A 19,123-nucleotide genomic window follows, 5' to 3' on the forward strand; every position below is an offset into this window, starting at 1 on the left:
AACCACTGCAAAAGAAGAACTTTCTTCAGCCACAGGACCTGGGGGTGAAAAAAAGATGAGAATTAAAAGAGTTGACAAGACAACTGGCATCTTTGAGACCATAATAGCAGTTTTCTTCATTAATAGGGTTGGCCAATGCCATTTACTAAGTTATAGTCACTATCGGAATCCATCTTGAAAAATGGATGTTAGGTATGAGATCGGCTGCTCTGCGGGAATGGGATACTAAGTGGTTGAAATGGAGAAGGCTGCAGCTTGGCAGAAGGATTGCAGCCTCTATCGAGATAGTAGTGGCACCAACTAAGTTGCAGAAAAAAAGAAAGTGACGTCAGTGAGGGGAGTGAAAACTACATAGGCTCTGCATGTCATTTTGGGATTGGAAGGACATCAGTGCAGAACAGCACATTGAAATCTATTGGCAGGCTGCTGAAATGTTTTCAGAACCAGTCTGACGCATGGGGACTATTCAAACTGTAAAGAATTTGCAGTTAGAAGTCTCTATCAGAAATAAAGTGAGTGAATGGAAAAGCTTGGTGTTTAAAGTTTGTTTCTAGAGAGATGAAGTGCTCTGTGAAGGTGTCACTGCAATACAATGTAGGATCAACATACTACTGGCTACCTATTTGTGGAAGAATATCATACCTATGGTTTGGGGGTTTCCACTTATTTGGTCATCTAGGTTTCCTTTTTTAAGTTAGAATTGAAATTCTAAACTTAAAAGTACTGTTAACAAAGACAGGCCATTCTAATGAATGCTCCTGAAAAAAACACATTACTTGATTCTGTAAGGCTGCTTCTAGTAATCCTTATAAACAAAGATCACACAAATCATTTTCTGTATCTAATACGTTCTTGGAATGTCCTCCCAATCTGCAGAAGAAGGTAGATTTTGCATTAATTTATATATCTACATAGTTACATTCTTTATTTAATGAACACCAACAGCCCTATGTATACATACCTGATGAACTGTTGAAACGTCAACATTTGCAAATAAGTAGTTCCGTCTTTGGACTACCTTTAAGCAAAAGATGAATATTTTCTAACATACAGATGTTTCATTGATTGTACCTTCTGAGAGTGATATCAGAGAAAATAAACACAGTAACCCTGTTGCCCTAACACTATGAAACATATCACTCTCTTGAGTAGAGCAATTTAAATGACCATGGAACCCTAGGCCTCATTCAGTTACTCACATGATGCTCTCACTACAATGTTTACCAGTACAACTATTTTTCAAGGAAGCTATAATTAATCTCTATTAAGTACGCATCATTCCTTGCTCCAATTTAGGTTTTTGAATTAGAGGCTGCACACGTTTGCAGAGGAAATCTTTAATGGCAGCTTTCCTTATCTCATTCACTCTCATTACATCATTAGCAAAAAATGTAATGCGTCACAACACTTTATACATAATATACGCAAACGGGCATTCAACACTACACATTGCTAAGCATAGTTTCCTAAGCTCCAGTTTCAAGGCTTAAATACTGTACAAGAATCTGGGCTACAAATGTTGCATGGTTAGCTTTTTGTTCCTTGTATCTGCCCTAAAAAAAACAGTCACAATCTGTCTTATTTGTATTTTACATATACAGACTTTCAGCCAGTCTTAAGGTCACCAGTAAAAGTCATGCTTTGGCTGTTTCCATAATGTCTTTAATCCTTCACATTGCCATTGTATTTCTATTTTCACCTTTAAATAATACATACTCTCAAACTATTAGATAAATGCAAAGTTCAGTAGCCTCCATCTTTACTCAGCATCACATTATCAAAAAAGGATATAAGCATATAAAATGTGTAAACCTGGCACTGGTGCCACAGGGGACAGACTGTGGAAGTAATGGTGAATATCAGTAAACGGCATGCACAGGGAGTTATGCAGAGTCAGCTTCGATTGGATACAGGATGAATACTTAGTAACAATATCTGATATCACAATGGGCCTCTTCACTCCAGGCACTGACGAAGCGGCTGTCCACTTTGAACCATAAAAAGGGAAAAGGTGAACCTTTATCTCTCACTTAAGTAGTCCGACATTCTACCAACTATTTCCAAAAGTTCTTTATGATCTTGCATGCATACCATCACTTTCCAAGTTAGGGTGATTTAAGTAATCCTTGAGATGAGAAGTGGTGGCTTTTAAATTGAGAAGCATATTTACTAAGGCAGTTAAGCAAATTTACTTGTAATACACCGCTACATCTGCCTCATAGGTCTGGGAAAGGTGATAGGTGGAAATTAGATTTCTGTTTGTCATTATAAACAGATGGTGTGTTTAGGCCAGTAACATGCCCTGAAAGACGCTTGCTTAATACACAAACATCTGCAATATTGGGCTTTTATACAACAATAGGGACCCTTACATCCAACAAAAAATATGCCTGAACAGAATTCCATCTCAGAGCAAAATAAAGGTACGATTACACTGCAAAGTTAAAATGCTGTTCTGATCAGTACTAGGCTGAAGTATTCTCTCAAAAGCTGGACAGGCTATCTACACTCAATGAGATTGGACAAAGCCAGCACGAGTAAACCATAATTTCAAGGCTTCCCCAAAAAACACTCCAACATGGACTATATTACATGATTAGCAGGGAAAAACATTCTTTTGAGCAGACCTACATTCCTGGGCACAAACATTCGAAACCTTGGAGGAGGGGGGTTTCGGTCTCCTATGGCCATGATTTCAAAAGTGGGGGGAGAAGGACCAGTTTGAAACATTACTATCCCTCCACATCCCATTACCCTTGGCTCACATACATTTCAAATTAATATTATGTTTTGCTCCTCGATTTGGAAAGAGTGGGCCAACTCTCTACAACAGCAAACGCTTGTAACCAGGAGGTTTCTCAACAGTGACTAGTGGAAAGATGCTCATCTTTAAAAGCAGCTTAAAAAGCAAAGTGCCAGCACATTGCCTTTATTTCCAATTGTATACACTTTTGTAATAGGATACGGAAGTGCAAGATGTGTACAACACACGGCTCTGTAACCATGGGAAACTCATGGGGAGTAGTTGAAAGGTGGAGGTACCCAACCAATTTCACAGGTGGCCTCTTCAATCAATATTTCATTTAAATGGATGTTTTTCACCAAATAAATAAGGTTTTGTATACTTTCTTCCATGATCAATTAAGAGAATGCGCCAGTTAATGGAGAGTAAAGCGGTCCACTGTAAAAGTATTTAGTTAGAATTTTGAACACCCTTGCAAGCAAAGAGGTACAACTTGCACTAAGTATCACAAGGTATAGAAGGGGTGTGAGCAAATTGGCTTGAACATGAAAGATTTGGGGCTGTGAAGGTAAACCTGTTGAACTCCTTGTGCTTAGAACATACCCAAAGGCAAATCTCACTTTTGTCACCAGAGTACTGAAAAGCTGCAAGATAGTCTCGTGGAGTAGACCTAACAGGACATAATTTGAAGACCTGTAACTGTCATAATTAGAATCCTGCATTCTCCTGAAGCAAGTCTATTGCCCTTACAACAATGACGGCTCACAAATGAAACTTCTTAAGCCCCTCACATTGCTCCTTGGAAAAGCTGAAGCCAAGTGCTAGCCAGTTACCAGTTTGACCATCTTTTGGAAAGGTGCAACCAAAGCTACATGGAAGTGAGGTGAGTGGAGTTATAAAAGTGCTAAGGGGCCAGGCATTTACACATCAGAATGAAGAGTCCCTTCAACCATTAGGTTATACCTTTAGAAATTAGCATGGTTCTATCAAGTGTAATAGAGCTGTGCATCTGCCAACTAGGAGGAGCAGCACTTTAAATAGTCTGGGAAATATGCAGTGACTAGTGTGGAACTGAAGAAATGTTACAAGTCTTAAAGTTTGTTTATTAATACAAGCAGTATTCTCTAAACTGTGGAAAATGAGCAGTTTACCGTGGACCTCCAAAATCCCCTGCGGGGAGGGATGGTTGACAAAAGAGTGGGAGGAGTGCTACTTTAAAGGTTGTGGGAAAGCTGGAGGGACTACTGTGGATCCATATGGTGTGTTATTGTACTGGGAGTGCACCTATTAGGAAGAGACGTTTTCAGATAAAAGTAAAGCTACGAATAGTGTGACGCTGCAGCTATTTCCATGAAGTTGAGCTAATTAGATAATCCCTGCTCCCTAAACACAGGGCCACAGGCCCTGTTTGGTTCTCCAACTCAAGCTGTCACGTGCCCTCACTCCTCAACTGACTCCCTGAGAAGCAAAAATCAATGTTCAAGCTCTAGCAGCATCAAATGTACCATATACAAATAAATGAAAACAGCATTTGTTGGAGCAAATGTTAAAAGCCATGATAGGAGTGTAAAGTCTGGTGTCTGATGACTGATGAGTGAAAACAGGAAGAGAGGGATATCTGGCAAAATTGTCTTGTTTGCCCGGCATCAGTTAGTCCTTTAAATGACTGGTTTACTTGTCTGCTCCTTGGTCTGGTATGTTGGCTTCCAATAAGGCTGTCTTGTACTGCATCAGCACCCCGCGTATACTTTTCATGAATCCCTTAGATAGTGGGAAAAGGGGGAATCCGATGTCTGGGTAACCACTCTTCTCTGGTAGGAAACTCCGATAACTCTTCCTGCGTTTCTTTGGTTTCACACTAGGCTGAGCTGCACAGTCAAGTCCGGTTTTCGGATCCTCCACAGGGCTCGTAGCAAGGGTGACAGTCTTGATCTGCAAAGTGCTCTCGGAGTCTGAGCATGGATGGTTGTCACCAAGGACTAAAGTGGAAGTACCAGAGTCATCCAGATCTTTAGATTCAACACCAGGCTCACCGTCCAGTTTTTCTGGACTGCTGCTCAACTCTCCAAGTGGGGCAGCCTCCGTAGGACTGTCTGCTGGGCCACAGCAGGCTGACAGAGTGGAGGAATCATCATGGTCATGAGCCTTTTCCACCACGTCATTGTTCTCCAGCCAGGCCTCTATCCGATGAACAATGCGCCAGCCACTAATGCTAAAATGCTCTCTGATCTCCTGTGCAAAGACCTCGACAGGTCGCCGTACAAGCTGGGTCATGGATTGCACCACTCTAATTACAGCCATCTCATTATAGCAGCGACTATTCTCATAGCCTTCCTGCAGGCCTCGGTCACTGTCAAAGCCTGCCTCATTGTAATAGGGTTCATTCACCAGAATGAGTCCTGCAAAAAAGAGATTGGAAATTGAACTTAGAAACACAGTAAACAAACTCACACAAAAAACAGACTAAGAGATAGTACAGGGGAAGGGCTGCCTTGCAAAACAGAACACCATTGGCAGCTGTGTGGCGAGAACGAGGCTAGCATTGGACAGGATACAAAAAAAAAAAAAAAAAGGATTTGGGGAGAAATTGATTGACCTTATTCCAGTGGGTTGTAGAAAGGAATTAAAGAAGAGATAGCATGGAACCACTATTAAAAAAAGGAAAGGAATACGTATTTCCTCCTGTATTTAGGAGTACCTCTTAGAGAGGAATGAGGGGGAAAATGGTGGGTCTGCTAAAAACATTTATAAGGTGTCCGAAGGTCAATATTTCAGAGCTTTTTTGTACTTTGGAAGACTACTAGTTGTACAGAAAATGTAACATACTGGGGCAATGAGGAAGAACACATAGTCCCTCCCCCCCCACCAAAAGAAATAATAAAAAAAAATAAAAGGAAAGTAAAAATAGTATTACAAGCCCAGAACATGCAATGGAGGTAAAGTATACTTTCCCATGAGAAACCATGCCACAAACCTATAATGTTTATCATCACTCACCTTGTATAGAGATTAGAACCTGCAGGAGACTGGATTTGCTAGTCCATCTTTCGGTTCCCTAGACAGCATCAAACAAAAATGCATTAGACCTAGTTTAAAAATGAGATGGAAAAATATTATCGATTTATTGTGAGAAGGTTCCTGCAACAGTGGAATCTATCATTACATGAGCTGCCAAATATGTCTCAAAGATCAGAAAGAGTGGCAGCGGTCTGGGGAGGAATGCCTGCTTTGACAAAGAGCAGAGTATTAAAAAGGGTTGCTTTTGACAAGCGAGTGAAATCACAAATCAGTACATGCCAGGCTATCATACTATAGAAACTATGGCAAACAGTGCAAAGTTACTACCTGTAGAAAACCTAATGTAGGACACAGTGTTTACTGTTCTCAATTCATACTCATGCCTTCTCCCGACATGATGTATCCATGCCAGTGTCTCAAAACTAAAGACTATTCGTTATTGTCTTCAGCTGCTACCCATGTGAAGAATTCAAAACAGAGTGGAAATGATGTGTGTCGTACGAAGGGGGTGGGGGGAATTGAACGAACAATAGTAGCACAGTTAAACCCCAACCCCCCCCCCTTTATTTATACATCTAGAAGGCAACAGTTATTTCTGAAATGAAGCTTCCAAATGATGACTAACATAACAGAAATTCTATTCATCATTCCAATAAAGGAAACAATCCAGGAGATCTGCATGGGGATATGGGGAGAGTAAGCAGAGGAAGTTTAATATTTTGTCTCTTTCAGGAAACCTGGCAACAATGGCATGCCATTCAGGGATGCAGTAGAAAGTCAAAAAGACTTCAATGTTAGCAGAGAAAAGAAAATCAGATTATTTAATTCAATCGCGGCACAAAAGTAATGTGCCTCGCACAAAAGACCGAGAAGATCTCCCCTTGTCTAAAGAGAGCCCTGTCTAACCCACACTCTCAAGAGCCAAGGTCAGGTGTACGAAAGCGACTATGTATTTCAATGGCTGCTCAATGTCTAGGGACTAATACATCAGAACAATTTTAAGGTTTTTCAAGATCTCACCCTGATGCCCTAGTGCACTGACGTTTTGAAGGTTTCTGTCCAAGTGTGCTGTAGGACAAGTTACTTACCTTTGGTAACGCCTTAGCTGGTAGAGACAATATCTAGCTGCAGATCTTCACCACAGAATTTCCCCATGATTCAGTCTGGATCAGGAGATTTTTCTAGAGCAGTATCCCCGTGCACTGTTCGATGGAATGTATCAGCTCCGCACCTGTCATCAGCATCGCCTGCACTGGATAGGACATTGCAGGGTCCTATATAAGTGCCACCCCGGCAGGCTGATGTCAGTTTCTTTCATGACTACCACACAAGAAGCGCAGAGCCATAAAGAACACTGACGTGTCAAAACTAGGGCCCTGAAAGGGAGCTCCTGTCCCTAGAAATCACTTTGCAGAGCAGGGAGAATGGGTGGGTTGGCATTATCGAAGGTAAGTAACTTGTCCATCTGACAGACATCTAGTTGCAGATTCCTTACTTTAGAATAGATACCCCAAGCTATACCTTCCACGGAAGTAGTTCTACGAACTACAATCATACTATTAAGTCCTCCAGGACAGAGCGAGCAGAGTGCCCATCCCTACGGACCCGACAGCCCAGGCAGTGGTGTTTGGCAAACGTGCAGAGATGCCCACATGACAATATGGTAGAAGTCAAGGACTGGAACTCTGTGTGCTAACCCAGTGGTTGCAGCTTTAGCCCTGGTAGAATAAGCATGCAAACCCTCAGGGGGGTTGCTTGTTAGCCACTGCGTAGCACATTTTACTGCAGGGAACAACCCATCTAGAGATGGTTCTCTTGTGCACTGCCTCATCTTTCTTCACACTCACATAACCAAGAGTTGATCATCCACCGGAACTCATTAGTAAGAGCAAGTAGAACCGCAACGCTCTTTTTGGGTCTAGGTGATGGATTCTCTACTCTTCCTCAGAAGGATGTGGTGGTGCGTAAAAAGTAGGCAAGGTGATGGATTGGCCTACATGAAAGGGCATAACCACTTTTGGCAAAAAGGAAGCCCTAGTGCGCAGCACCACTTTGTCAGGATAGATGGAAAGGTAGGAAGGCTTTGATGACAATGCCTGCAGCTCACTCTCCCTGCGGGCACATATATTAGCCACAAGGAAGGCTGCTTTCGATGTGAGAAGCATGAGAGGACAATTGTGAAGAGGTTCAAAAGGAGCACACATCGGAAATGTCAAAACCAAATTCAAATCCCACAAGGGAATAACGAATGACGATAGAGGAAACATATGAGTAAGGCCTTTAAGGAATCTATTTACAATAAGAGATTTAAACAGAAAAGGTTGATCAGGAAACCACAAAAAAGCAGAAATGGAAGGCAGATCAACCTTTGAGAGTGCCCATTATAGAGCCCTGATGGGCCAGAGACAGGATAAACAATAGGAACGCAGAGAGAGTGGGAGAAAGAGGGTCAGACTGGTCTGCGCACTGTGCCACAAATTTATTCCAACGAGAGGCATATGCCGTTTTGGTGGAGGAATGCCTGGCTGCCAAGATTACGTTAGACTTCGGGCAGAGGTTTAAGGCTGTCAAATGGCAAAGCTCAATCTCCACGCAAGAAGGTGGAGACTGAACAGGTTCGTGTGGTGAACCCTCTCCTGATGCTATGGCAGAAGATCCTCCAGAAGGGGGCAGTATGATCAGAGGATTGGTGGCCATGCTCAGTAGCTCGGGATACCAGATTCCTCGTGCCCCGTCCAGAGCCACAAGGATTACTTGGGCATGGTTGTTCTTTATCTTCTTGAGAACTCTAGGCAGAAGAGGTATGGGCCGAAAGGCGTACAGAAGGCCTGAGTTCTACTCGAGACAAAGCGTTGCTGAGCTACTGCTGCCTTGGAAACTCCCACCCGCAATACTGCGGACACTGTGTGTGCTCTGTGGAGGCAAACAGATCTAACAAAGGCTCTCCTCACTGCTGAAAGGCCTTGCGCCACCATGGATGGAGATGCCATTCATGATCGAATAAACCTTGTCGGCTGAGTTAATCTGCTCTGGCGTTTGGAGAGCTTGCCAGATGGTGAACCAAAAGGAAAATTCCTTGATGTCACAGCCATGTCCAGAGGCACAGAGCCTCTTCACAAAGGTTCCACGAACCCACCCCACCCTGCTTGTTTGCAGGACCACATGGCGGTGGTGTTGTCTGTGAACACCTGCAATACCTTTCCCTTGAGAGGGAAAAAATGCTTTCAATGCTAGTATGATCCCACAGAGCTCCAACAGGCTGATGTGGAGTTCAAACTCTGATCTCCGCCTCTCCCAGATGGCCACTCAAGGACAGGAGTGACATTTGTCACTGCTGTCAGATCTGGTTGGGGAAGGGAGAGGGATCTGCCTCTGACCCAATTGCAGTTTGTTAGCCACCACTGCCGATCTTGTGCAGTTCCCTCCGAGGTAAGGAAATTTCAGGAGAGATTTCCCTGATGCTGCATCCACTGGAACCTCGGGTCCCACTGCAGAGCCTGCATATGCCATCTGGCATACGTCCCCAGCAGGATGCAGGAGGCCATGAGGCCCAGCAGCGTTACTCATGCTCACTGAAATTAATGATAGCGGCTGAAACCTCAGTATCATAGCCTGAATATCCTGGACTCGCAGCTGGAGAGGACAAGCCCGAAACTGCACTGTGTCCAGAACAGCTCAGATGAAAGGGATCATCTGAGAGGGAGTCAGGTGTGACTTCAGCACATTGATAGTGAACTCCAGTGAATGCAGGAGGTCCGCCATAATCTGGAGGTGTAAGGCGACAGCCTGAGGCGAGCCCGCCTTCAACAGCCAACCGTCGAAGTAAGGGAAGACAAAGCCCTGAAATGCGCAGATAAGCTACAACCACCACATCACCTTTGTGAATACCTGCGGGGGTGCTGGTAAGGTCAAAGTGGAGCACAGTTAACTGAAAGTGCTTGTGGTCCATCGTGAACTACAAGTAACATCTGTGGGCAGGCAGGATGGGAATATGGAAATAAGCATCCTGCAAGTCCAACGCTACCATTCAGTCTCTTGGGAAGAGGGCAGATAAAACCTGAGCCAGAGTGAGCATTTTGAACTTCTCCCTGAGGAAAAGATTGAGGAACTGAAGGGTCTAGGATAGGGTGGAGGCCCTTGTCGTTTTTGGGTACCAGAAAGTAGCAGGAATAGCAGCCACATCCTTCTTCTGGCGCGGAAACCCTCTCTATGGCTGCTTTGGCCAAGAGAAGTAATTTCCTCTCAGACAAGTTCCAAGTGATTCTCATCGTAGGATGGAGACATGGGTGGAGGAGTAGTTTTGAAGGGGAGGGAGTAGCCCCTTTGTACTATCTACAAAACAAAACTCACCTGTCTGACGTTATGGATTGGCAGTGGCACAGGTGATGGCGGATCCTCCCTCTGACAGGCTTAAGGTGGAAAGAAGCAGACTAGGAAGGTTTGGAGGCAGCTGCAAAGGTAGGGGTGGGTAGTTGGACTGGGCAGACTGCTGGCTCCCTGATCACGAGGACAGGGAATCCCACATCCCTTGCCACAAATGGCACGAAAAGCAGGCTGAGGGGCCACTGCAATGTCCAAGAACCTGGATGTAGCATGAGAATCCTTAAAGCCCACGAGTACAGCGTCTGCTCTCTTTCCAAAGGGATGGGTGCCATCAAAGGGCTTGTCCATAAGGTTGGCTTGGACAACCCCCACAAATCTAGATGTCCTCAATCAGGCGTGGCGCCTCAGAGCCACTGTCAATGCAACTGCTCTGCTCAGTGAGTGAGTCGTATTCAGTCCATATCGGATCATGAACTTTGCTGCGTCTCTCTTATCAGCAGCTGCTTTGGAAAGTCCAGCCCAGGTCTCCTCCGGCACCTTTGGCAGTGATTGCGCAACCGTATCCCAGAGTATGGGAATTACGGCCTAAAAGGAATGCGGTGTTCACAGACCGCAAAGCCAGGCTGGTAGAAGAAAATGAATCCAACCTCTTGGATTCCATAGCTGGGGAATGTGCAATGGGAGGAAGAAGCTTGAACCACCAAGGGCTCTCCAGGGTGTAGTGGTGGATCAGGAAACTTGGGTCCCAGGTGTGGGGCGATGGGGGCAGGCAATCGTCCTAGTCAAAGGAGCCCCTGTGCTGGGTTTGGACCAGGTACGCAGAAGGAAATCAATGAAGGCATCACTGACCAGGAGCAGGGGTTCAGAGGTGGAAGCTCCTGGGTGCAGCATCTCTGTCAAGAGATTAGTCTAGACGGCCACTGAGGGTAGGACCTCAACTGCCCTCCTTACTACCATAGCATAAGAAGCTCCCTCATGCGTATCCATGGTAGGGGGAGAAAGCATACCAGTATTTGGAGATGGGCCACTGGACTCAGTCGAGTCTCCACACCAATCCATTTCTTCTTCATCTGGCTAATATTCTTAAAGGTCCAGCAACACCTCCATCTATCTCTGGTCTTTCCCGAGGACTAGCCCATTAGAATAGGACTCTGGCAAAGCTCCTGTCAGCGTGGGAGTCTGCATCAGACAATGCCCATCAGGCTCCGTGTCGGAGTCGGGAATACAATGGGGATGGTGCCGCCGGTTGGTGCATGGAGCATGGAGCATCAACATAGGGACCAGCGCCAGTGAAGGTTGAGGTGGTACAACTGGCGCCAGTTCAGATCCAGGACTGGATCCCTGAGAGCCCACTGGTGCCGAGGCCGCCGGCATGGAACCCTGATGGGGCCCTCTCTGGATCCACAGAGTCCGAAGGTGTTCCAAACAGGGTCAGACTGCCCAAAAAGGAGGCACATGGCCTCATAAAATTCTCTTTGTTGGGCACGGGTCGCTCTGGTTCCCAGAAACTTGGGGAGGCACCAAGGCTGCCCAGGCTCTGAAGAATGAGGCCTAGTATGACGAAGCTCCGTCGCTGCAGCAACCAAAAGACAAGGAGAAGTCAAAGAGCACTTTCGACTTCTTACTTTTTTTCTTATGTCTCCACTTACCTGATTGCCAAAGGACTTTGAGAGGGATGCCGACTTTGGCTTCTGCGACTGATCCTTTCCTCTCGATCGAGACACATGCAAGCCATCAGCTTTAGAGACTGCTCCCTCAAAGAATGGCCCGGCACTCAGAGCCCAACATCAGGTCGTGGTCGCACTCCAGACACCACAAGCACACGAGGTGAAGATCCGTCACGGATATAGCCCGATGATACGAACTGCAGGGCTTAAAACCAGTCTTCCTATACAACATCTCTCGACACACCAGGAGGCATCTCAAAAATATTTGACAAAGTTGAAAAAGACCTGTCAAAAAAGGTAAGCTCTCTTTGGATCAGGGCTAGCCGGTGCGGAAAGTAAAAACTGATGCTGGCGCACCTATATAGGAACCACAGCATCAATTCAGGTGTGGAAGACAACTGACGCAATCAGATCAATGCCACTTACTGGCGAGCAGGGGCACTGTTCACAAAAATCTGCCAGATCCAGTCGGACGCCTGGGAAGAATTGAAAGGTAAGGAATCTGCAGCTAGACGTTCTATCAGATTATTGGCACATTATTCAGCAAAGTCCTGTGGTTAATCCTATATGCTGCCACAGTGGATAGGTCTACATTTGATAGATACCACAGCTACTTACTGGATCCTTAGTGGATGAGGTGTAGAAGATGCAGGAAGGCAGTTTTACTTTGTATGAGAGGTACCAACATGCAGCTAACAGAGTTGGTAAATTCATGGATGCTACTTTAAGATTTCATTAAGTGCAAATAACCAGTGGAACAGACTAATGCTTAGTGCTAAACAACTCAGGTGTACCTATGCTATGTTTAGAATAAATATTTGCTTTTTCCAAGTTGGTCATGTGATTATCTTTGTTTTTAGTTTTTGAAACTAAGAACTAGGACCTTCTCACAGACTGACTACAATTTGTAGTGAAAATTCTATCATATATATTTTGTTCCAATAATGGTATGTGAAGCTGCAAATGCCCCATGTAATGTTTTATGCTGCTTTTAGTCTGTTGAGTATGTAACAGCCTTTAATGACTGTACATTTTTAAATTCAATTTAGGAGTTGAGCAGCACTTTTGCCCCGTAGTGAATGCAAGTAATTACAACACATGAACTAAATGAAGTCGCTACATCAAGAGAATCATTACATCAAATCTTTGCTGGTTAATTTAAACACTCACGTTTATGTAATATGGGAAATGTTATTTACCATGTAAGCATCTGTTTATGGCATGTAGTACTGTAGATTCACATGCTCTGCATACTATCAGGTGTTGAACTCTGACATGTGCAACTTGTTTTTCTTCAAAGAAGTCTTTCGAGTCACAAAGTATAGTGACACCCCCCTATTACAAGTAATGCGCATGGGCATCAGTTCAATTCTTAGGTTGTTGTTCCGCATGGTGGGTGAGGATGAAAATGGAGCACAGAGAAGCAGAAAAAAAGGACTGCAAAGACGAAAGACTGAAAAACTTCTGCAACAACCTGAGGCTTTTTGAGAAGAGGGTGAGCACATGTGAAGTTACAGTACTACATGCCACAAACAGATGCTTACAGGGTAAGTAACATTATTCATTCATGGCATGTGCAGCTGTAGACCTGCTCAATGTAGACTGTAAAGCAGTTCTCCCACAGGAGGTGGCCATCCGAATGACGTTGAAGCAGTCTGGAAATTTTGTCATAATACAGCTTGTTGAACGTTAGCTTGTTGGCATGTTGGCATGATAAGACATCCACACAACAGAGCTTAGTGAATGTGTGCACAGTGGGCCAAGTAGCAGCTTTGCATATGTCAGCAATGAAAACACTGCCAAGGGAGGCCCTCTTTTTTGCTGGAAGAGTGGGGCCTCATTGTGACAGGCAATTGCCTCTTGGCTTTAGCATAACAAGTCTGATTACATCTGACCAGCCACCTGGCTATGCTGGCTTTGGAGAGAGCATTGCCTTGTATCGTTTTGTAAACTAGAAAAAGAGCTGTTGAGTTTTATGAAAATATTTTGTCGAAGTAGTACAGGACAGTTGATGTTTAATGTGTGAAAGGCCCTCTCTGCCACAGAATCTGGTTGTGGGAAGAATACTGGGAGTACAATGCCTTAGTCAAGCTAGAAAGAAGATACTATGTTAGGCAGAAATGTTGGATTTGTCCCAAGGACAACCCTATAATTGTGCACCTGAAAGATAGGTTTCTGGAAGGTAAGAGGTTGAAGCTCACATACATGTCAGAGAGGTTATGGCCATTAGGAAAGACACCTTCCAGGAGAGAAACTGCAGGGGGAACAAATGAACCAGTTCAAAAGGAGGGCCCATAAGTCATGAGAAAACAATGTTGAGATTCCAAGCAGGGGCTGTGGGTACCCTGGGTGGAATAAACAGTTTAAGTCAAACCATGAAGGCCTTGATGACTGGGAACCCAAAGAGTGAAGCATGTTTCCTATTTTGAAGGTAGGCAGCAACTGCTGGTTACCTTTAAGACAGATAGATGTGTAGGTGAGGCCTGACATCTGCAGATGAGATAGCTAGGTCTTGGACAGTTAGCTTGAGAGGGTCAATCTTTTGAGGGGGGCAATAGTGGAGAAATCCTTTTGATTCAGCTGCATAACAGATGGCCATACACTCAGGTGGCAAATTGTGGAAGGACTTCAGGAGTAAAATCATCACAAATTTTAGCTACCTGGTGTTCAGGTGCCGGAGTGCCCTGGTTGAGAAGGTCTGGCTAGTTGGGCAGTATATCGTGGGGCACTAGGGACAAGTTGAGAAGGGTGGTGAACCAGGGTTGCCTAGCCCATATGGCAGCCACCAGGATGACAGTGAAGGATGTTTGCCAAGGCCTCCGAAACAAGAACCAAAGAAGTGAGAGAGGTGGAAAAGATTAGGCAAATATCCCTGACCAGTTCAACCATAGTGCATTACCCATGGAATGTGGTTGTGGGAACCTAGAGTTGAAGCATGGGCATTTGGCGCTTTAAGCAGTGGCAGAGGTCTACGTCAGGACACCCCAATGACGGAAGTAGGACTTGTGGGTGGACTTATTTTCGTATCCTGTTGAGCAGGTCTGAAAAGTAATTGCCCACTCTGCCAGTAAATAGATTTTGTTATTGATTGCCCACTGTCAAATTCCCTGTGCTAACTCGGACAACTGTTGAGTGTGCACTGCCCTGTTTCTGGCGATAATACATGGCAGTCAGGTTTCCTGTGCTGATAAGGACCACCTTGTATTGAATGTGGCAGAAGAGGATTTGAGAGCTAACTGAATGGCCAGTTGTTCGAGATAGCTGATGTGGAACCTCAGTTTTTGGGGTGTTCACATTGCCTGAATGGTCAAGTTCATCAAATGCGCACCTCCATCCTGTGAGAGAAGCATCCGTGGCAATGGTCACCAGTGGAACTGAGTCGAGAAAGGGTCGGCCCGGCAACAGATCGCTGCTGTTCCACCATTGCAGAGAGCAATGGTGCTCGCCCATATCAACTATAGATATTTCCAGTGTCCCTCCACTTGTGACCATCGTGCAGTTAGGCACTTCTGCAGCGCACCCTTGAATAGCGCTGCATGTGGATTTATAGAATGCAGGAGCCCATCATGCCAAGGTGACAAGATCATACTGATTATTTGTCGATGATCATTATTCGGCGACCTGGATAAAAAAGGGGTAATAACTGGAATTAGCTGGATCTGTGCTGACTGGGGTATGATTTCTTGGTAACTGAGTTGAGAACTGCTCCCAGGAAGGGTTGTACAGAAGGGGCTGAAGGTGGGGACTTGAATATGTTGATAGTGAATCCTGGATCGTACATAAGGTCTATGGTTGCTTGAGTATGTGCGCACTCCTGATCAGCCAGTTGACCCAAGTAGGGAAAACCTGAATGCTGGTCCTCCTGAGATGAGCGGTTTCCACGGCAAGGTAGTTTGTAAATAACTTTGGGGGTCAAGGTGACCTTAAAAGGCAGCACTTTGAACTGAAAAATGTAGCCACTTACCACAAACTGGAGTTAACAGTGGTGTGCAGGGTGGACTGGAAAGTGAAAATAGTCATCCTTGAGGTTGAGATCAATGAAGTCACCTTGCAGAAATAATGGGATGATATCCTTAAGCATGACTACGTGGAAGAGCTCTGACATGATGTTTTCATTGGAGGGCCTGAGTCCTATCATTTTTGGGATTAGGAACTACATGAAGGGTAACTCCCCTTTGCCACACTAGTGAGGGGGCAAGGGCTCTATTGCAGCCTTGCGAATGAGTGCCTCTAACTCTTCCTAAAAGAGGTGCTGATGTTCTCGGGAAAGGGTGTGTTTGCAGGGAGGGATCTTTGATAGGGCTGCAGTGAGTTCCAAACAGTAACTCTGCCCTATGACGGAAAAAAAACACTGATCGTCGGTGATTTCTTCCCACTGTGGGGAAAACCCTGTAGTCTTCCCCCAACAGGTGTAGAGTGATCTGTCCTCTTCTGATCTTCCATAAGTCTGAAGTGGGCGCCTAGAGGAGCCATGTTTATACCTGGCACAAGCCAGTGTGTGAGATGACTCCATGGATGCCCTAACCTATGGGGTAAAGATTCCCAGGCCTAACCCTACCCATGGTGGGCATTTTCAAGATGGAAGAAGTCTTCTGCCACCCTAAACATGGGTCCTGAGGGTTGGGGATGTGTGAGGAGACTCTACTATTGTAATTCTGGTGTCCTCCCTCATTGATCATTAAAATACAAACTTAGGAAGTCCATGTATCCCCAACAAACCCAGAAAGTTGATATTTCAGCAACCAGACAGTGGATACACACAAAATGCTTAGTATTCCATTTCCTCCTTTGTAGTGCACCCCAAATGTTATTTACAAACCCAGACAACCTGTCTAACAGGCTGTGGGTCTCACTGTGATTGGGGCCTGACTGGCTGGCACGACAAAAAGACCCTGCCCAGCTGTCAGCTAACATCTGCCTGTTACTAGGGAAGCCTGTTTGGAGTGCATGGACAGGAGTACAGCCCCATGTCACTCTGTCAAGGGGAGGGCAACTCCCCACATGCAAGCCCAATTGTGCCGTTTTTGGGAGCAATTCACACCTCACCACATGTGAGCCATCAAGCTGTCAAGTGACAGCTGAATGCTTACAGAAAAGCGTCCACAGGCTTGAGGGAGGCAAAAGTTAGCTTTTCTAAACTATCTTTTCTGTAATGGTTAGACAAAATTTGACCTTTGCTATTAAGCTGGATTATGTTTAACTAGTGAAGAAACTCCTTGAAATATTTCCCTAGATGATTCCTAGGCAGCAATACCATGTATTAAATGTAATACTGTATCCCAACAGTTTCTTACAGAACAGCTAGCCCTATTACAGTGAAAATAATCTTTCAGACCTTTTCACTGTAAAGACATGTTTAACATTAAACATGCACACTAATGCGTATCTCCACCCAATGGGCATTTCTGATAGGATCAGACATCCTGAAGTGACGTCCTCGGCCATGGAAACAGATGTCCCTTGTGCTAGACACTCACCCACTCTAGTAGTGGCATGTGTCATCATTGGGTCTTATCCTGGTCCCTAAACACCAGGACAGTCACAACCGTATTCCAGGAAGCACTTTAGATATAAGTAGCAGCTGGGGTCTTGTTTTACAGATTAAAAGTACCTTGAACAACACAGGTATCACTTCATTGGTGGTTCCTCAAGTATGATAAAAGTTAAATTGGGATACAAAAATGGGGGATAATGACCCCTTCTTTCATCATGTCTCAGCCCATAAAATGATATACACTGAAAACGTTTGTCTGCTATCTACCTCCTAATTAAAGAAGGACTGACAAACACAAAACTCACATTGCATGTAAGAAGTGGCTTACAAGCCCAGTCCACTGGAAAATAATACATACATTCAAGTGAGTTCATTGATGCTATGGATTTGATAAAATCCATTGTGGTCGAGCGGAATAAGCATTATATTAAAGAGCACACCAATGGTTCTTCTGTAAAAACACAGTACCTCAAGATTTTAGTGTTTCATCAGTGCGGAAGGTGAATTCATGCTGTGGTAGGACACACTAACAAGCCGAGAAATGTTATCACTGGTAATGGCCCAAAAAAATAAAAATCGGCATGTGTACATAAGACATCCAAACTCGTGACACGCAGACTAAATCTTAACCCTACTCAGGAATCATTGTAGGCAACATGGGAGGAGGAGGAGGAGGAGGAGGAGGAGGAGGAGGAGGAGGAGGAGGAGGAGGAGGAGGAGGAGGAGGAGGAGGAGGAGGAGGAGGAGGAGGAGGAGGAGGAGGAGGAGGAGGAGGAGGAGGAGGAGGAGGAGGAGGAGTAGTAGTAGTAGTAGTAGTAGTAGTAGTAGTAGTAGTAGTGCCCCTTTAACCAAGCGCTGATAGTATGTAAAGTCAGAGCATTTGCCACCAAGTCAAAAAGTAAAAAGACATATACGTAGTATGGCGAGTGTATAGATAAAGAGCTCCATAAGAAAGTTAGTTACTTACCTGTAATTGCAGTTCTCGAGTATTGATATCTTTCATAGATTCACATGGTTGAATCATCCCTGTCGTCGAGGTGGGAACCTCACGGTAACCTCAAATGCACAAAGCAGTAGGTTTAAAACCACTAGGCCTAAGTAGGCCCCACAGGCTGTTTTATAGCCTATCCATTTTGTTTTGTGTAAAAGTCCCAAACTTGAGTCCCCTCCAATTAGGCTTCGACACCCTCTAGAACACTCCCAACAGAGGCTGTTTTCCCTCAGATTTTCTAGTACAAGTGTGAAGTCAAATATTCATATATAAGGGGAGCCTCTGAAGGGAGGAGGGTGGGTCGCATGTGAACCTATGAAAGATATCAATACTGGGGAACTGCAGTTACAGGTAAGTAACTAATTTTCTTCTCCAGTATATTCATAGATTCACATGCTTGAATCAGAGTAGCGAGCAGCAATGTTGGATAACCAGTGAATTAATCTGTATCTTGCTTTTATAGCAAACCTCTGAATGATGATAATAATCATAATAAATATAACAGGAATAAGAATAATCGTATCTCTAGTTATTATGCTATAGAAATGTATCCATGTTCCTATGAAGTTTAAAAATTAAGCACAATATCAATAAGCATTGGTATTCAATCAATCAATCAATCAATCAATCAATCAATCACATTTATAAAGCGCGCTACTCACCCATAAGGGTCTCAAGGCGCTGGGGGGGAGGGGGTCAGTCCTCGAAGAGCCAGGTCTTGAGCTGCCTTCTGAAGGGGAGGTGTTCGGGTATGGCGCGAAGGTGACTGGGCAGGGAGTTCCAGGTCTTCGCTGCCAGAAAAGAGAAGGATTTTCCTCCGGCGGTGGCTCTGCGGATGCGGGGAACGGCTGCCAAGGCCTGACCGGTGGAGCGCAGAGTGCGCGGAG

General features: G+C 44.7%; 1 protein-coding gene across 1 annotated transcript in view; it reads right to left on the reverse strand.

Moving 5' to 3' along the window:
• Positions 1 to 1,321: 1,321 nt before the first annotated feature.
• Positions 1,322 to 19,123, reverse strand: part of UBE2O (ubiquitin conjugating enzyme E2 O) — a 738,495-nt gene continuing 720,693 nt past the window's right edge. Inside the window, exons 17-18 of the mRNA XM_069200225.1 lie at positions 5,741 to 5,798; positions 1,322 to 5,142 (exon numbers count right to left, since the gene is read on the reverse strand). Of these exons, the coding sequence (XP_069056326.1) occupies positions 4,415 to 5,142; positions 5,741 to 5,798 (786 nt within the window). The 3' untranslated portion in view covers positions 1,322 to 4,414. The remainder of the gene's footprint in view (positions 5,143 to 5,740; positions 5,799 to 19,123) is intronic.

This window comes from Pleurodeles waltl, chromosome 7 (assembly GCF_031143425.1).
Source record: "Pleurodeles waltl isolate 20211129_DDA chromosome 7, aPleWal1.hap1.20221129, whole genome shotgun sequence".
Taxonomy (NCBI): Eukaryota; Metazoa; Chordata; class Amphibia; order Caudata; family Salamandridae; genus Pleurodeles; species Pleurodeles waltl.